Here is a 19654-nt window from a genome sequence, read left to right on the forward strand (position 1 = left end):
TGTGCTAACATACTTTGTTGCTTTGACTTGCAGGGCCAGGGTGTGGTGCGTGAGTGGTTTGATATTTTATCCAGTGAAATAGTTAACCCAGACTATGCCTTATTCACACAGTCAGCTGATGGTATGTCTCTGACTTCTTGTTTTTCCCCCCCACTCTTCATTTTAGACTGTCATCTTCTTATAATCCAAGAAAAACCAGCCACTTCATTGGCCTCAGAATGTGAGATGTGTTGCTTTTTAAAGGCACCACTGACAAACTGGATCTTATTTCTAGAGAAGTTATCTATTCATAGTACATTTGTGTAACTACAGGTGAAATATTTTTCTTCATAGGAAGTTTCCTTGATATTTTTTTTTATGTTCTCTTCTGTTAAGAGCAGAATGAATTGCTGGTTTTAATGGGTGTGTGCTATTTCTGCCTGGTAGTAGGAGGACATAGCAATTGGAGAGGAGTATAGAGACTGTTTTCCTTTCTCTGCATCTACAAGGCAACTGTGGAGGTATTCCTTGAGTTCCTTTAGAAATCCACAAAGCCAATCAGTTAATTTCTGTGGTAAAACCAGATGTTAATCTCCACAGCTCTACCTTGTATTTGACTTTTTGGTGCTAGGTCAGTGAAAGATTTCACGTCATCAGCAAGGATAAATGTTTTCCTTTCTACCTTACAGTGTCATGAGAAGTGGCAAGGAATTCAGTCAGCAGTAGAGGCATAGATTAGTTTCTGGGTGATAAAAGGAAGTGTTCAGGAATATTTATTTGAGGTGATCCTTTCCAGGGAGACCAGGAGTGGACCATCTCCTGTCTGCATCTGGCTGGAGCCAGAAGAAAGGGAGTGGATGGGTTCTGACCCTTTCTTTGAGCATGTTGACAAGCTGATAGAAGAGTGAGCCAAAAACGCACATAGCAGTATAGCAAGGTGGAGGACCTAATCTAGCAGACCATGATTATCCATATGTTGATGAGAATTATTTGAGTGGTGCCTTGGAGAGGCTCTGAGCAGCATTGTTGCAGTCATAGGCTGCCATTGCATTCTAAGACATTGCTTCCTGATGTCTTTTTGGTGTCAACAAACTCAATCAATCTTCCCGAACCCCCCAGTCCAACGCTCGCAGTGTCTTCAGGTGCCTAGAGTGTTGGATAAATGTGAACTTCACTGGAAAAAAAAGCCAAAAGGCAGTCACTAAGCATGGTAATCTTTTTATTCTACAGGAACAACTTTCCAGCCCAACAGCAACTCTTCTGTGAATCCAGATCATCTGAACTACTTCCGTTTTGCAGGCCAGATCCTGGGGCTGGCTCTGAATCACCGGCAGCTGGTGAACATCTACTTCACAAGATCATTCTACAAACACATTCTTGGTATGGCTTGATGAAAATCCTCTTTATTAGGCAGAACAGTTGACCTGTAAACCTTTCCACATCCTAAACCTCTTCCTTTTTTTCCTCTGTGTGTGTATCTAAAAAGTGCCAAGCTCCTGGCAATGAGTCTTGCTAATCTTCCATGTGTATCAGTCACAAGATAATGTGGCAGTAATTGCTGCTCCAGCCTGAGCCTCTCTTAGGAACTGTTAGAGCTGCAAAATCCAGAAATACATTAGCAAAACTATGTGAGAGTTTTGTGCAGTTAGTAACTGTTAATCACATAACTAATCTCTCAATTTAAATATGAATCTTAAATGAAAAACAAGGCAGGCATCATTAATCTGTCTAAAACATAATTACAGCATTTAGATGTCTTTAATGCTGCTGACAAGCAATGCCTGAAAGGCAGAGCTGTGCAGCCAGTTGCTGCTGTGGTGTGTGCAATCCTTTGGTGAAATTCATCTGTCCTGCTGTGGAATGCCATTCTGAAAAGATTCCTTCCCTAGTTCACTCAGGGCCTGCATAAAAAGCTGGTTGTGTTTATGAACTCTGGCCAAAATCTGATCAGGCAGGTCACTGTGCCTGCAGTGCTTCAGTCATGGGCTGTTCTAACAAGTTGCTTCCCTGTGCTGTGAGCTTCCCTGTCTACCCACTCCAACAGGCATTTATTTCCTGGAGTAGTCTTTCAGAACTAATGCAAGTTCATCCTGCCTCCTTTCCAAGCAGTGTTGGTTCATCCACATTCAAGGGCATTGGTCAGGAGGCTTCATAAAAATGCAATTGTTTTTAACTGAGAAGGGTCACTGCTAGCTGGTGGTGTCTGTGCTCTAGAGCCCTTCTTTGAGAGCCCTTGTGATTGCTGTTGAACATGATGGCTCTGTTCTGCATTGTCATGAGCAACCTTTCCTCTTCCATCAAGATCTGACAAAGGGTAAATTCCCTTTGTTACTCCTCTGGAGTACATTAATTGGGAAATTGCCTATCCATTCTCTCTTGAAGTGGGGTGTTGCTTGATCTGATTACAAAAGCGATGCCTTGCAGCTTGTGCACACAGCATTTCAGCACTCTTGGCTCTGCCAGGGAAGTGCTGTAGCAGCTTTTGCACTGACTGCTAACCTTTGAGTTCTGTGTTAGTCTCTAGAGTACTGCTGCTGCACTCCACAGCTCGATCAGACTGCTGCTAATGGGCACCTTGTGGCACTTCACAATGCACAGAAGATGGTGAAGCAAAGAGAGCACTTCCTGATAACTCACTTTTGACTAAACCTCACCCCTTTCCTCAGGTTTTTGTGTCTTGGTGGAGCTAAAGTATCTATCAGAAGAGAGTTAAAATAATTGGGATTTGCCTTCTTGTGTGGAGAGGAGAGCAGCTCTGCTGGGCAAACTCAGGGTCACCCTGTTCTGGGCATTCTGCTCAAATCTGAGTGCCATGTCTATGAAGGGGCTGTAAATAGGCAGTTTCTACACTTGGATAAAAGGCAGACTTGTAGCAAGTCTTCTCTGAATGGGCTCTCCAGTTTGAAGATGTGGAATTCCTGTCACTTTTTCCAGTTGTGTAGCGAGTCTGGTAGCGAACGATTGAAAAGAGAACCCGAGACTGAAAGGCTGTCTTTTTCTTCTCTCCCTCTTCTCTACTAAATTAATTTTCTGGGGGAGAAGCTTAGTCTGTAGAGGAATGGATTATTTGGGTTTCTCAAAGTGCTGTAGAGAACTTGGGAGGTTTTTGTAGGGAGCTGCTTTCCCCTGATGTGTGCTGTGCAATTAGGTGCTTTTACCGCAATCCATTAGTGAGCTAAAATGCTGCAGACTGTTGCTCAAATGGTGTGCCATTTGCTGCACTGGGAGGAAGAATGTGCAGAGAAAACTTCTTTAATCCTTTTAAGGTGTGGTAAGTGTAGCTGTGCTGCAGTGAATCCTTTCTCCTCTTCTGTATTCTTCTGGTTTCTCTCTAGAGGGCAATCTTCTACCAGAGAAAGTCAAAGCCTTGTCTGTTGCTTTACCCTATTTACTTGAAGGGCTTTTGTCTCTTTTTCTAGGTATACCTGTAAATTATCAGGATGTAGCATCTATTGATCCAGAGTATGCCAAGAATTTGCAGTGGATTTTAGATAATGACATCAGTGACCTGGGCTTGGAGCTGACCTTCTCTGTTGAGACCGATGTGTTTGGAGCGATGGAGGAAGTGCCGCTGAAGCCGGGGGGTGCAGGCATACTGGTTACACAGGAGAACAAGGTGAGTGCTGGGCCACTGTACTCCCCATCCTCTTCTCCATCAAGGCAGAGTGTCATTCCAGGAGCAGGAATGCACACTGTTAGCCTGATGCTGCACTGCTTCCTGCAGTTATGTCAGGCACAGGCTTATTTCAAGTTGATGGGTAAGAAAAACAATTGGGCTGACTTTGTGAACAACTGCAGACAAAAGTTCATAGAATCATTGAGGTTGGAAAAGACCTTTAAGATCAAGTCCAACCATTGACCCAACCCCACCATGGCCATTAAACCACGTCCCCAGGTGCCATGGCCACAGGTTTCTGGGACACCTCCAGGGATGGTGACTTCACCACCTCCCAGGACAGCCTGTTCCAATGGCTGACCACACTTGCAGGAGAGACATTTTTCCTAATATCCAACCTAAACCTACCCAGCACAATTTAAGGACATTTCCTCTTGTTCTGTCACCTGATACTAGGGAGAAGAGAGCATCCCCAACCTTAGTCCAGCCTCCTTTCAGGGAGTTGTAGAGAGCAATGTCTCCCCTCAGCCTTCTTTTCTCTAGGCTAACCAACCTCAGTTGATCCTCTCTGGACCCTTCACCAGCTTTGCCTTTCTCTGGTCACTCTCCAGCCCCTCTTGTAGTGAGGGGCCCAAAAGTGAACCTAGTGTTTGAGGTGTGGCCTCACCAATGCCAAATACAAAGGCACCACCAGGATGCTGTTGCCCTTCTTGGCCATCTGAGCACATTGCTGGCTCATGTTCAGATTGACTTTCTAACTGGAAGCAAAAGTTCTGCTTCATTTGAAGAAAACACACAAAGTTGCCAACACTCTTCTCCCTTTTCCAGCTTAGCAAGTTACAGAAATAGTGCCATTTAAAATGTCTGAGTGTTCAGATTTGAGGCTCTTCCTGACAGAACTGTTGGAAAGAAAATAGGAACAAAAATGAACAGTTGAGTAACAGATTGACAGATTCCATTGGGTTGGAAGGGACCCTCAAAGGTCATCTTGTCCAACCTCTCTGCAGTCAGCAGGAACACAGGCTGCCCAGCTGCAGGAGTATCCTGAGCAGAACTGCAGTTTTTGTGTCATTGACTTCTTTGCAGTTTGTCTGTGTTGTGTTCTGTTTCTCACACGTGTTCAGCAGACCCCCCTTGCAGACAGGCAGTGTTGGACATGCCATGCAGGCAGCTGCTGTGTTGGAAATGACCACTTGATGTCAGCATCTGTTCTGACAAACTTCTAGCTGGTGGTGGAGCAACTGGCACTGGACTCCTGTGTGTTTAATCCTCATTTCCATGAAGGCAGAGTGGCATTCCAGGAACAGGAATACAAGTTGCCTGTCTGCTCCTGCACTGTTCCCTGCCATGTAGTCAGTGATGGAGAAATACAGATGCTAAAACAAGGCTAATTGTGAAGAATGGTTGACTTCTTTATTACCTATCAGAGAAAACAAGGCTCTTGATTCCCATCCCTGGAGGTTTTGAAGGCCAGGCTGGATGTGGCTCTGAACAACCTGATCTAGTGTGAGGTGTCCCTGCCCATAGCAGGGGTTTGGAACTGGCTGATCTTTGAGGTCCCTTCCAACCCTGACAGTTCTGTGATTCTTCTTTCTGGGCAGTTTAGCTTCTCAATGTATAAAACAGTTGACATGAATAGTGGCTAGGAAATCACAGTTTAAAAACTCTTATCAGCATGGAATTAGAAGTTTGCCTGCTCCAGGATACCTTCAGTCATTAGCAGCTGAAATTGCTCTGTTAACTACTGACTGGGGGCACAGACTACAAAGGGTGGCTGAGCACATGTAGAGCAGATGCCTCTCTTTGAGCTCCTCAGCTGTGGCAGGAGGGTTTGTCTAGCTTTCATTTGAAAGGTGGTAAGAAGCATTTCATTGTTTTGGTGGCTTTGAAACCCTTGATATTAACTGATTTTTAAACTTGAAGATGAAAAAATGTTGCCAACAAACCTCTGCAAGGTGCCACTCTCTTGCTTGTTGGGTTTGACAGTGGTGAACTAAGTGGTTGAGAGTTGTGGTGTCTGGGGATTTCCCCCAGTGTCTTTAACAAGGCAGAATGCTGCAGTGTGGTTTTGCTTAGCAATTCTAACAAGTCAAATTGCAAAGAGTCTGCTTTATAAAACATGATTTGTGTTGTTTTTCCCCTGTAAGAGAGCTCTTTCTTTTTCTTTCCCCCTTGCTTTTATCTGAGGCATAAAAGATCACTGTTGAAAGCTCGCTGTATTTTCCTATACCTCTGGGAGAAGAGAATTCAGCCTCTGAGGGAATTTGCTGTGTTTGCACATTAGCAGATTGCCTGTTTAAAGGACAGCAATTTCAAAAAAATGAAATTATCAGTGAATCCAAGCCACAAACCCACCAAAAAAAATCAATCCCATGCCAAGAGCTCCAATGAAAACAGCCAAACATTCTGGATGATCTTTAGAGGTCCCTTCCAGCCCCTGACATTCTGTGATGCTATCTGCCTCTTGCTGGAAACCAAACCAAGAGTGGATGCCCCATAGAGGAGTGGGTGTAAATAGTTGCTTTGCCTTTTTTCTTCTTGGAAAGAAGGAAATTTTTTGGTGTTTTCAGCTCAGCTGTGCTCTAGGTGAATGGCTGTGGGACCTCGGGATTCTGCAGGTGGAGCATCCGTGTAGTGCCAGCTGAAGTGTCAGCTCTAGCAGCGGGTCAGCTGCTTTTTGTGATGGTAATGGAGAGACTTCAAAGGGCAGAGTCAGGCTTTGTCCATCGGCCATGCTGTGTGTTTCTCTTTGTTCTTTGCATATCTTTGTCAGCTTTCTCTTTTACAAGGAAAAAGCCCCAAATTAAAGCCAGGCAAAGCCTGACCATATGCTGTTGTAAAAAGCCAGTACAAATCTCCCCAATCCTGTGGCCTTCTCTGCCCTCCCAAGACTTGTTTGTGGCCTGGCCACTCTGCTTGGCAGTACAAAGTGGTGTATTTTTTTTCTTCCCCTAACAGCTTTGGAGTGGAGCTGCTCTCTTGAGCCTGAACATCATAAGGAGCATTGATCCTTGTCTCACAATATATGTGGTTGTGAAATCAGGGAAGCATGATCTTTGCTTGCTTTACCTCAAAGGAAAACACACAGCCACCCTTCACCCAAACTAGACTTTGTCATCATATTCTTGGCATCTGTCTCATGTGTTCAATCAGATCTCTTAAAAGCAGACTGGATTGAACCTGTTGTGCACTGTGCAGGAATGCATATGCAGCTCTGGAAGTATGTAGGTATTTCTGGTGTCTGATGTGCTTCTGAGCCTTCAGAGAGGGAATGGAATGATTCAGTGAAAGGGAAAGAGTAGAAAGGGCTCTGAATTCTGAGGGGTCTTGTGGTTTCTGTTGAGTTGCTTCCATGTATGACAAGCAGCCAGGGACTCATAACATCTTATAGCAGGTGAGATTCATGGAGTCATGGAATGGTTTGGGATGGAAGGGACCTTAAACATCATCTAGTTCCAAGCCCCTGCCATGGGCAAGGACACTTTGCACTAAACCAGGTTGCTCAAGGCCTCATCCAACCTGGCCTTGAAGATCTCCAGGGAGAATTCTGATGTATTGGGGCTGCATTTGTGTGAGGTCACATCAGCTCTGTGTAGATTGGCTTTTAGATGTCTTAATGTTGTCCTTTACATTGCAGGCTGAGTATGTCCAGCTTGTGACAGAACTCAGAATGACCAGAGCCATCCAGCCTCAGATAAATGCCTTTTTACAAGGCTTCCATATGTTCATTCCACCATCTTTGATCCAGCTCTTTGATGAATATGAACTGGTAAGCAGAAGACTTATACTTCTTACAGTGCTTTTGTTCAGCAGTGTAGAGGTGAAACTCAGTGCTCAAAAAGTAAACATTTTGTATCTTTCACTTGGGTTTTGCTTCTTGAAATCTAGCAGTGAGGCTCTCAGTGTGTCTCTTCCTGCTTATCCTAGTTGATTAGAATGACCATCATCCTGGAAGGTGCTAACTTCATGATAAATGCTTTACACTGTCATTTCCAAATGGAATCAGGATGTTGGGGCCTTGAAGCCTTTTGAAACAGTTTTCTGTCAGGAGGACAGAAGTCCTTTAAAAGTAAGAAGATGCTCTCTATTGTCTTTGCTTTTCCCAAGTGACAAAATCAAATGCCAATAAGTTTGGGGGTTTTTTTTGTGGTGGTTTGATCTTCTGGAACCAACACATCTCAAGTTTTGTCTCAAGTCATGCCAAAATTCAGAGCAGTAATTTCCCTCTCTTGGTGCTGTGTACTTAAATGAAAGAGATCATGGGAAGCTATCTGAATTCAAGAATCTTGTATTAAAATGCAGCTCCCTGAGGCTGCAACTAAACAGAGAAAGCTCTCTGATTTTTGTACTTCTTAAGGCATTACTTCTTAAAGTAGCCTACACCCTTGAAATGGTCAGTCTGGAGGACTGCTCACAATCTCTCTGCTGCTTCTGCAGGAGCTTTTGTTGTCTGGGATGCCAGAAATTGATGTGAATGACTGGCTAAAAAATACAGAATACACCAGTGGCTATGAGAGAGGAGACCAAGTTATTCAGGTAAAATTATTTATGGTGGTGGTTGCTTGCTACAGGCTATTGCATTTTAATCCAAAAGCAAGAGAGATGCTGCTGCTGGTGTCCTTTGCTGTCTGTATTTATGGAAGCTTTGTTTTGGCAGATACCTGTGTGAAGTTTTTTGTCCTGTGTTCATGCATTCAGTGCCTCAGTTGTGTATGAATTTCATATGGAAATGTCCATCATTCAAGTAGCAGACCCATGAGTACTCCATGTATTGCATTGCTGTTATCAAGTCCAAGTCTTTAAAGGGAAATACAAACTAACTTGTTTTTCATTCAGTGGTTCTGGGACGTTGTGGAAGAGCTAACTCAGGAGGAGAGAGTTTTACTGCTACAGTTTGTTACTGGCAGGTGAGAATATCTTCTGTAACAACTGATTGTCTGGGTATTCTGAGGTAAGTCAGGAGACTTCATGTTCGTAGACTCAGAGAATGGTTTGGGTCAGAAGGGACCTTGAAGATTATAGAGTTCCAACTCCCCTGCCATGGGCAGGGAAACCTCCCACCAGCCCAGGTTGCTCAAGCCTGGCCTTGAACAGCTCCAGGGAGGGAGCATCCACAGCTTCCCTGGGCTAAATATTACCATTGAAAATTGCCTAACTAGAAACCTTTTTGCATGCTTTGATGTTCTGTATGTTGATCAAAGTAGACAAAGTGTCTGTTAATACTTTTGCTGCCTGTAGTGCCAGCAGAGTGATTGATCACCTATTTATTGTAGTTGACTACTTTGCAAGTGGCCTCTGTTGCTGTGCCAGGCATTTTTGAACAAGGCAGTAGTGAATTGAACTGCACTTTATATTCTTCTTCCTGTTGCATATTTATGTGGCTCTTGGCTTCTCCAGTAATCAATACAGGCTTTAACACATGAGATAACTAGGGATCACCTCAGTCAGTGTGCATAGCACAGCCCCCTCCTGAAGCTGAGTTGAATTTAGCATCAGTGCAGTGTGTCAGGACCAAGTGAAGCTGTAACTTTATGCAAGATTCTGTTTGCTTTAGGTAGGATTTCTGTCCTAAATTCCACTACTTCTTCAGGGGAAGCCACTTTTATTTCCTTTGTGGTTTGGGGCCAGTGGGGGAAGGTTTTGCGCAGCAAATGCTGCTGTGAGCTGTGTCGGTTGCTGAGCCAGTTGCTGGGTGTGTGGATACAGCCAGGTAGCATTGTGGATGGATGGAAATGTGTGGCACCTGAGCTGTGTCATCCAAGTATTGTTTTTTCCTGGTGGTAGGTGCAGGTGATACTGCCTTCATATTCCATGATTGTGGGATTAATAGAGCAGCTGACCCTTTGTTTATAAGCTCTGTGGTTAAGCATTGGTGAAATACAAATCAAGGTCACCAAACCTCATCTTTTATTCAAAGGAATTTCACAGTCCTGGGTGTATCAAGTGGCACAGTCTTTAATTTCTATTAGTTTCACTTGATTTATTCTGAGTTTCATTCTTTAGCTAGCTCTGTGTACACTGAGTCCTCTGCAGAAGTGAGTCCTGCAGTTTTAGCTGCACATCTGTTGCATGTCAGCTGCCTGCCTTTTATTGTTAGTGAGCTACTTTACTTCTAAGTTTAGACTTCACAATAAGGATCTTTTAAGATGTAAGGTCCTCTTTCAAATGCTGCTTAAAGCATTCCAAATGATAGTGGAGTGGTAGTTGCTGCTTCATGGCATTTGGGATCATTTACTGATACAGAAAACTACTTTTCAAAGTAAAGCCAAACAGAAGGAAACTGTCCTTGAGGATCTCTTCTGCACTGTTTTCAATTACATTTATGCAAACTAAGTGCAACAATAGGTAGAAGAGTTAGGATTCAAGAGTCACAGATTGCATCAGGTTGGAAGGGATCCTCAAAGGTCATCTTGTCCAGATGTAAACTTTGACATTTTGGTGGTGTTGAAGTTGCCAAAGGGATTGAAGGCTGTTTGTACAAGCAGTAGAAGAGGTCAGATCTTGTAAGAGGCAGGATTCTCTTGGTGCATATCTGGAAGGCTTTCTTGACTATATTGGAAAGAAAACTCTTTCTTGGGGACAGAAGTTGGCAGCCATATATTGCTTTTAAACATTTAGAGCCCTGATCCTGTGCAATTCTGACCTGGTGTACGAAAAGCCTTCTAATAAGTTACACTGTAAAATCTTTTATCTAGTGATGGACTGAAGAGACTTTCCAGCAGTTAGGGGCTGTGTTTATTGCTGACTTGAATGTGGAATTCTCTTGGCTCATTGGTGGAATTAGAGAATGCTTGGACTTGATCTTATGGGTGGGACACTGGAACAGGTCATGGATGCCTCCTCCTTGCAGCTGTTCCAAGGCCAGGTTGGATGAGGCCTTGAGCAGCCTGGTCCTAGTGGACAGTGTCCCTGCCCATGGCAGGGGGGTTGGAACTAGGTCATCTTTAAGGTCCCTTCCAACCTAAACCATTCTATGGGTAAGAAGGGGAGATGCTTGATGTGAAAAGACTATAGAGATTGGTCAGCAGTAAGAGAGATGTGCAGTGCAATGGTGATATGTTTTACTTTTTTTGCTTATAACATTCTTGCAGCAGTCTAATTTGTGACTTTTCTCAGTTCCAGGGTGCCTCATGGTGGCTTTGCCCATATCATGGGTGGCAGTGGATTGCAAAACTTCACAATTGCTGCTGTGCCATACACTGCCAACCTTCTACCAACGTCAAGCACATGGTAGGTCAGCTGCTCTCACTGAGGGAGTCTTTAACCCAGGGCTTTTTTATGTCAATCACAGTCAAAAGTAGATTCATTTGGAATAGTTTCACTGAAAGACTAACAAATCAGAGAGTTTGTAGAGTATTCAATATCCAACATCAAAGTGATGGCTTTTAACCCAGGTGTTGTTCCATGATGTTTGCTCAGGGTTTATTTTGCTCAGCTAAAGGCAGTGGGATCAATAAGGCAATGCTCAAGTTCAATTATTGTGTTGCAGTTTCCTGAAGTGAAAGAGAAATCCTTTATTTCCTGCAATACATTAAAATGCTCAGTGGTGCTGGAATGCAGCACAGCTTTGTTTTCTTCCCTAAGTGTGATGCCTTTGGGTTTTTCATCCAGAAAACTTTGCTGTTTGGGTTTCTTCCTGACCTGTGCTGTGGCTTTGTTCTTTTCTTTGCAGTATCAACATGCTCAAGTTACCTGAATACCCAAGTAAAGAGATCCTTAAGGACAGGCTTCTGGTGGCTTTGCACTGTGGAAGCTATGGTTACACAATGGCATAATGAAGTCTTTAAAACTCACCTTGACCACTCCTGGGCAATTCCAAGCGGCAGGAGCGATTTTGGAAGCTGTCAAGGAGCAAGCAGCTTAGGTGCTGCAGCCCAGTGGCAGGGCTGGGCTTCAGAATTCCTCCAGGATCATCAACTTTTCCTCCATTATAATCAACTTTTCCTCCATTACATGCTGGCAGACTCCTCAGTATGCTGTGTTTTGAGGTTTGAAGATGACAAACTCTGTATGGAAATCACTTTCCATGCTTTTTGGCTTTTACTTCAGCCTAAATTGGGAAGTTTGTTGGAATCTCTTCCCACAGTTTACCTTTTTGTTTGGTGGGTTGGGGTTTTCTTTGGTTTGTTCTGGTTTCATCTGTATGGTTGAATGACCTCTGCCTTTCAGTTCACTTTGCACTCAGATGGGAAACTGCTGAGGGGCAGCCTTGGACTTTATGCCTTGTTGCCTGGGAAAGTGCCATTTATTTTTGCAGGGAGCACTACAGAGAGTTCAATTTGGACACTGTACAGGAAGACAGAGCTGATGTATTTTCCATTCCTTTGCAGAGCAGCAAATGAAATTTTATACCTTTTTAGTCTTTTAATGTATATAGGATGTAAAGATGAGAGCTGTTATCCCTGGCAGAAACAACAGATGAACTTCATACCTAATTTATATTAGAATTTACACTATATTCTACTAACTATTTAAAGCATTTGTGACTTTATAGGCAACTTGCAGCTTGGAGTTTGTAAATACTATTTAAGATCCCTAGCCATTTGTTTTGAATGCCTTTATTCTTTCCTTGACATAATTGTATGTTCAGAGGGTATTATTAAACTTTAATATTTTTACCAGAATCTGACAAGTCTGTGTGGTTTTGAGGGGGCTTTGGGGGTGTGTTTGGTTTTTCCTCCTGGTAAATTGTCCATCCCTTCAGGGATGGTGACTCCACCTCCCTGGACAAACCTCTTCCACTGCCTGACCAAATGCCATGTCCCATGTCAAATATCTCGTGGTACTTCCTGTCATGTTTGTACCTCCCTAGAGAGGTCAGAATGAAAGTGTCTCAAACCCTTTTCCTCTAGTAAAGTATGGTGAAAATAGGTAGGAAATGGGAACAGAGCTCTTGGTGCAGGGCTCTTGGTAGAGCAGCAAGCTCATTATTGCTTGTTTTGAACAGGTTGATTTTTGTCCTGCTGAAGCTCTAAGCAGTGCAGTCTGCTGCACTTGGCCACGTGGAGTTAGCAGGGTTTCATTATTGCATTGCAAGACTCTTTTTAGGACACCTGTGCCCTGCTAGCAGTGGGGTATGAAAGGCCTGTGGAGAAACTCTCACTTAATATAGAGTGATTAATTGGTTGGTATTTGTTCTCTCCCACTGTGCCAGAACAAGGCAGGGTGAGTGTTTTATCTGGGAAAGAGCAGAACAGATGCCTTGTCAGATCATAGATCATGAGTGCTCATTAACTTTTATTATCTGTATGAAATGTTAGATAGCAGAGCCTAGGTCTGGATGCTTGCAAATGTGTGCATCTAATGTTGCAAAACCATTAAAGCCAGAAAGTGTGAAATGTAGCTTAATGACTCCTACTGTATGTTCCATAGGCAGTAGGACTGGAAATGGGATCAGAGGGAGAAGATGGTTGGCCTGAATCTCCCAGACAGTTGGAAACTTCCACATGGACAGTAAAAAGAGAATAAATGAGGACCATCTCTGCTTTGGAAAGCATGTGGGCTCTTTATTTAGGAGTGTAAACTCATTGTGGTTTTAGTTTATCTGGGCTGGTTTTGGAGTCCAGTGAGCTGATCCAGCTCTGCAAGTGCAGTGCAAGAGCGCTCAGCAAAGCCTTGCTCTTCCCCTTCCAGCTCTGGCTAGGAGTGGAGGCTGTCTTCTCAACATCCAGCCTGGATGTACAGTGCACAGAGCAAGGAAGGGCAAAGAAGGTTGCTCAGATGGCTCTTCTACAGCTTTTGAATAGATAGCTAACCCCCTGCTGTGTCTCTCATGGTATGCGTGCAGGCAGTCCTCTGTAGCAAGACTTGACAAGCAGAAGCCTTACTGGAAAAATCAGCTGGGATGTTGTTCAGCAGTTGGGAGTAGAAGTGGAACCAAGCCACTGCCGTTCCTTTCTGGCATGCAGCAGGTTTCTTTCTCTCTCAAGGAACGCAGCCTTTGCAGTTCTGCTCCTTGCACACAAGAGGTCCTGTGACGTTCAGGCACTGGAAGCTTATTGTTGGCCCTAGCCTGCTTTCATCCCTCCCAGTGCTTTCTGCCAGCCTGGTGTCAGTGGCTGACAAACAGAATCCAGAGCTCCCTCAGTCATCAACACCTGTTGTTGTTATTTTTAATTGGTTGACTCTGAAGAAACAGATCTGAAAAAGTTGGGGAGTCTGTGTCTCTGGAGACAGTCAAAACACACCTGGATGAGTTTCTGTGGTTCCTGCTGCCTCTGAGCCAGTCCTGCAGGAGTATATTGACTGTGGCTGCCTTCAGAGAGCGAAGAACCTGTTGAACTGCCAAGTGTGTCTCTGAGACATAGATCACAGCCCTCAGTCTATCAGCTGTATGATTATCTAGAGTAAATCCGGGTGTAAACAGATGTTCTTCCCGGAAAAGCACTTATCTTTACAGCTCCACACTCCCTCAGGAGGTTTAATCTCCTTGATTTAAAGCTTTGATTCTTAGCATCACTTTAGGAGTTGGCCAATTTAACTTCTTAACTGGGGAAAAAATGCTCTTCTGTGGACATGCTAAACATTCCTGGGAGCACCAGCTGCGGAGAGAAACAGCAGCAGCATACACAAACTGCTCCTTGGCCCTTAATTCCAACAGCTCAGCCGAGAACCCACCCACAAATTCCAAAGGAAGGTAAGGTCAGCACAAGGGTGTGTGCAAAAGCCCCAGCTACAAGGCTGAAAGGGGAAACTTGCTTCATCTCATCTGCACAAAAATCACCCAGCTAGCAGCACTGATAGAGGAAAGCAGAATCTCCACAGCCTGGAGAAGACACTCTGGTAAGGAGCACTCTAGTAGTACCACTAATAAATAAATCAATCTATCTAAACTATCTAAAATATAGAATCACAGAATTGTTTTGGTTGGAAAAGCTAAAATCACCAGTCCAGCCATCAACCCAGCACCACCATGACCACTAAGCCATGTCCCCTAGTGCCATGGCCAAAGGTTTCTTGAACACCTCCAGAGCTGGGGACTCCACCACCTCCCTGGGCAGCCTGTGCCAATCCCTGACCACTCTTGCAGCAAAGACATTTTTCCTCATCTCCAACCTTAGTCTCCCCTGGTACAATTTCAGGCTGCTGTCTCTCCTATCACCTGATACTAGGGAGAAGAGACCAACCCCCTCCTCACTCCAACCTCCTTTCAGGGAGTAGTAAAGAAGAGCAAGGTCTCCCCTCAGCCTCCTTTTTCTCCAGACTAATAGAGAATTCAAATGTTTGGGTTTATGAAATGTTGATATCTTTTATATACATTGGCATTTAATACTTCTAAAAATATTTATTGTTATATATATATATTCTAAAATAAACACTGGAGAGAAAAAGAAATTAGCCTTCAAAACCAGAAAGGTTGTCTTGGGGAAACCCCTTCTTGTTCCCCACTCCCCAACAGGGGAGACCCCTTCTTGTTCCCCCCTTCCCAACAGGGGAAGCCCCTTCTTGTTCCCCTCTCCTCACCACCTGTATCACATTCCATAAGCTCATGGAAGGGATAGAAGATGCTAAACACAGCTCCCTGTGCCTGCCTGCTAAGAATGAAATAGCTTCATCTCTTTCCTCTTTCCCCAGTTCACGTTTATCCATCTATTAATTAATCAGCTGGACTTTTTCCTCCCATGCATTCTTTCTAACAGGCAAGCAGAAATTCTCCCAGAGAAAGGTGTGTGAGGCTGAGGCAGGTGTTTGCAGCTGGATGTCCTTGCTGCCTTAAGTGCTTGTGACATTCTGTGCCAAGAGTTCAGCTACCGAGCTTCATCCGTCGCCGAGTGATTCAGCCAGATTATTAAGATTCTCCTGGGATGGCTTCACTGTGCTGATTGGCTCTGACAGATCAGTTTGCTTAGATTAAAAAGCAATTGTTGCTGTCTAGTCACATTTCTAACCCCTGCTAAAAGGAGACTGAACCCTGGTGCTGCCCAGCTGATGAAAACACCTTGGTCTACAAATGCTGTGCGCCGGAAAGAAGACGGAAGCCCGGAGGAGCGCTGCTGGTTTGCACGCACGTGGGCAAGGCTTGCACAGGGGTCTCTGCTACCAGCTGTCTTCTGAAAGGGGAGAGTAGCTTCAGGGAAGAAGTGCTCAGTGTCCTGAGTGTGGAATAACAGGGATGTTTTCATGGAATCACAGGCTGCTCAGGCTTGGAAGGGAGCTCTGGACATCATCCAGTCCAACTCCCTCCTGCTAGAGCAGGTTTGCCTAAAGCAGGTTGCACAGGAACACATCCAGGCAGGTTTTGAAAGCCTCTAGAGAAGGAGACTCCACTACCTCTCCGGGTAGCCTGCTCCAGGGCTTCAGCACAGGAAAGAAGTTTCTCCTTAAGTTCAGGTGAAGCCTCATGTGTTCTTGTTTATACTCATTGCCCCTTTTCCTATCCCTGGGCACCACGGGGAAGAGCCCAGCTCCACCCTCAGGACATCCACCCTTAAATCTATGCTGTCCAAGAGGCCAGTGTGTTCACTACACGTGTGGGCTTTGTGTGTATGTGGGTGTGCAAAAAGCCTGAAGAAAATCTTCTCCTTATTGTCATTCACAGAAACCCCTCCCTGGCCCTGCCTGGCCGTGCTGGACTGCAGGGTTTGTTTCTGCTTCTGTGTCTCTCTTGACTCCAGTATCAAGGTTTCTTTGTTACTCAGCCTGGACTGGTTTGATGTGAGTTCACCAGGGGCTTTTGCTTGCTCGTGCGTCTTTGTGTTTAACAGCCAGCAAAGTTCAGTGGACAGACATTACACAGAGACTGCTGAGCCTCCCATTTGATGTCTACCTCTGCCACTGACCCCCTCTGTAACCTCAGTAAATCACTTTGTGTCTCTGCACGCAGGTCCCTGCTATTAGAGTGAGACTATAAACTTCTGAGGGAAGGAGACACCCTTTGTGCATCTGTGTGGTGCCTCACAGAGCAGATGAGCTCAGCAGGGACATCTGGAAGTGTCCAGATGTAGTGTCTGTATTTTCACCTGGGGTTTCATTCTGTTGTCTGCTCCTTGGAGACAGCCTTTGAGGAGTCTGCTTGCTCAAGTAGACTCCTGGGTGCCTCAGGTGTCTGCTTGCTCTCCTGTCTTGCCATCCTACTGAGTTCCTCTGGCAGCTGGAGCAAACCAGAGTTGCTGGCTGTCATACACACACAGCTAGGAGATTCTCTGTGTTGCAAATGATGTTCAGTGCTCACCAGTCACAAACTCTGAAAATCATGATGAAATTATACCTAGAGACTCTGACCCTAGCTCCACTATGTGCCTTCAATACCTACTTGCTACAAAAAACCTTTTGGGGTTTTCTTTTTCTTCTTAGTTCAATACAATGGAGCCCAGTGCTTGTACATGGGTATGAGAAGCTGCTGGGAGTGGGGGATCATCCAGTATTGCTTTAATGAGCAGCATTAGATGATCATTAGCTCAGTTCCCCTTTCCTCTAATGACTTTAGTGTTTGTCTGTTAGTCCTTCTTCAACAGAGTGCTGTCTGTGGGAGGTGGGGGGCTTTGACCTTGGTCTAACTTGCTTTGTCATTGCCTTCTTTTTTAGGTTATTGGCTTTTCATTTTGTTGCCCAAGCTGCTGTGTTTATGTTCTGAGCAGAGACTTACCTAAATCTTGACTGAATTCAGGCAGCACACCTAAGGACACTTATCTTAAAATAGTCTTCTGCTCTCTTTAGATTCTATTTCCCCACAAAGAAGAGCACCTTGAAATATGAGAGTTAACAGCTGCCCTACACCACATCTGTATTTTTTTTCACCTATTCCGGAGGAGTTCTTACCATCCTGGCTTTGAGGAGCATGTGGTTCTGCTTATGTTGCCCTAAGACCATATTTCCTCTTTATGGCTGGGTCTCAGGTATGGTAGGAAAAGACTCTGATCAGCAGGCTCCAGGGAAAACTTGAGTGCTTGGGGAAGGCATTGCTGCTGCTGCTGCCTATCAGAGAGGTACCCAGGGCAAACTGGGGAAGCAGTCTCCACAGAGAGGTGCTGTGTGCAGGTGCTGAATGCAGCAGTCCCCACCAGCTGTTTGCTGTGGAGCCAGGGCTGCAGACACCTCTCAGATGTGTGCAGTAAACCAGCTTTACTTGAAAGAGGATAAAAGCAATGTCATAAGCTAGCAGCTCAATGGGCAAAAAGCCTGAGCCACTGCTTGCTGTTAACCTAGGACATGCCAGCTCTTGGATGTGTTCCCTCTTCCTCCCCAGCCTCAGAGGCTGCCTTTCCTTTCTCTCTGCTTCTTTCCCCTCTTCTTTCTCTCCCTTCCTTTCCCCTCTTCTCTCCCTTCCTTTCCCCTCTTCTCTCCCTTCCTTTCCCCTCTTCTCTCCCTTCCTTTCCCCTCTTCTCTCCCTTCCTTTCCCCTCTTCTCTCCCTTCCTTTCCCCTCTTCTCTCCCTTCCTTTCCCCTCTTCTCTCCCTTTCTTTCCCCTCTTCTTCTTTCTCTCTTTTCTCTCCTTGCTTGCCAAATATTTTGCAGATTATCCTAGACATGCTTCTGCAGACTTTCTGCATTTGAAAGGGATAAGTAACAGCTCTAGAAGAGAAGGAAAGAAAACCTTCTCCTGACTTTCCTGGGCAACAGAACAGGCTGTAGAGTAAAAGTCTCCCCTAGAAGCTGCTTTTGGATCTTTTGTTTTGGAACAAATCAGACACTGTGCAAGGCCAGTCCTAGGTGTTCCTGGGATGTGTTGCTGTTCTGCAAGAAAGCCAGGGCTTCTCTGGGAGTCAGAATGAGGGAGGACTGTTACCCTAAGAGGCTGTAAGTAGTGTAATTCCCCACAGAGAGCGTGAAGAAGGCTGTTTTGGAAAGATGCCTTCCTTATCTTCCTTCCTCACTCTGTATTTTCAGACCAAGTTAATTATTGTTTGCATACAGAGTCGCTGTTTACTCCTGTGACAAGACCGTGGGGAGTGGGGCTTTGGGCTGGAAAGGATGCTGTATTTGTGGGGGAAGGAGGATGGGATAGTTGGGCAGAGCTGAGATTCCCTTCTTCCTCGCACCCAGATGTGGGCAATCAGAGCTGGCTGTGTCCTCTGTAACTTTTCAGAGAGCTTTCTCAACTGTTTCAAGGCTCACTTTGCTAACTTTGTTTGTACTTTGTTAATGCTCATCCCCCCAGGCATTTTGCAACCTTCCTCTACTTCAGCTCAGGCAGTTACATCCTGACTATTGAAGATTCCCATTGTTGGATCAATAGAAGAAGTTTATTCCTCATTTCCTTCATAACAGCTATTGTGCAGTGCTGCAAAATGGCTGTTGCAGCCAGCTGTAACTCAGCAATGGATGAGCAACCCTGCAGCCTGCAAAACACCAAGATCTTACGGGATGACAAGTGATGTAATTGTTATTGGTGGCTCTATTACTCCTTTGACGCCTCCTTGAAGTGTTAGTTGAGAGCTGGGAGGGTTATCTGGGCACAAATGTTGCTTCAGTCAATTGTCTGTGCATTTCCCCCACCCCACCTGATGATCGTTTCTGTTGCAAACTGCTGGCATCCCACAGGGCCCCTCGATCGAGCTGGAGTCTGCAGGATTTGGTATCTGGTTCCCTGCTGCTTCCCAGCCATCCAATGGCCCTGTACAGAGCTGGGCCCTGGAGGTTAGGCTTGCTGCTTTCCTTTCCCTCTCAAACAGCTGGCATGCCATCATTGCTGTCTTTAGACATCCAGCAAGCTGCATCCTGCAAGCCTGCTGGCAGCAGCCGAAGTGTGAAGCTACTGATGACAGAGCAAGTGTTGAAGCACCCCACTCACTCTGTGATGATCTCAGCTTCTGCCTTTTGTCCCTGAAGCAGGAGGTCCTCTCAGGATCTTGGGTTGCAGATTGGAGTGTTTTGTAGTTAAGAATGTCTGGGTCAAGTAGCAGAGAGCAAAGCTTGGATTGTTGTATGGCCTTGTGAAGCTGAAGGTGTGCTGGGTCTTAGCAGGATGCATTGAGCTGGCACATGGAAGGGTTCTGGCACCTTGAAGGGCTCAGCAGCAGGAGACAGAAAGAGCTTCAGCAGGGAATGGTGCCTGCATCGTTGCAAAATGTAGGTGGAAATGCTACTGGGTTGCAACAGTGGTGTTTAACAGCTGACTTCT

The 19654-nt window shown here is 45.1% G+C and overlaps 1 protein-coding gene across 3 annotated transcripts in view; it reads left to right on the forward strand.

The window, feature by feature from the left end:
* HACE1 (HECT domain and ankyrin repeat containing E3 ubiquitin protein ligase 1) overlaps positions 1-12212 on the forward strand; it is a 33904-nt gene extending 21692 nt beyond the window's left edge. For all 3 annotated transcript variants that reach the window (XM_054173967.1, XM_054173968.1, XM_054173969.1), the window contains 8 exons: positions 34-121; positions 1210-1359; positions 3399-3595; positions 7233-7364; positions 8033-8131; positions 8432-8502; positions 10712-10825; positions 11268-12212. In XM_054173967.1, the coding sequence (XP_054029942.1) occupies positions 34-121; positions 1210-1359; positions 3399-3595; positions 7233-7364; positions 8033-8131; positions 8432-8502; positions 10712-10825; positions 11268-11370 (954 nt within the window). In that variant the 3' untranslated portion in view covers positions 11371-12212. The remainder of the gene's footprint in view (positions 1-33; positions 122-1209; positions 1360-3398; positions 3596-7232; positions 7365-8032; positions 8132-8431; positions 8503-10711; positions 10826-11267) is intronic.
* The last annotated feature ends 7442 nt before the right edge of the window (positions 12213-19654 follow it).

This window comes from Dryobates pubescens, chromosome 28, assembly GCF_014839835.1.
Source record: "Dryobates pubescens isolate bDryPub1 chromosome 28, bDryPub1.pri, whole genome shotgun sequence".
In the NCBI taxonomy this organism is placed as follows: Eukaryota; Metazoa; Chordata; class Aves; order Piciformes; family Picidae; genus Dryobates; species Dryobates pubescens.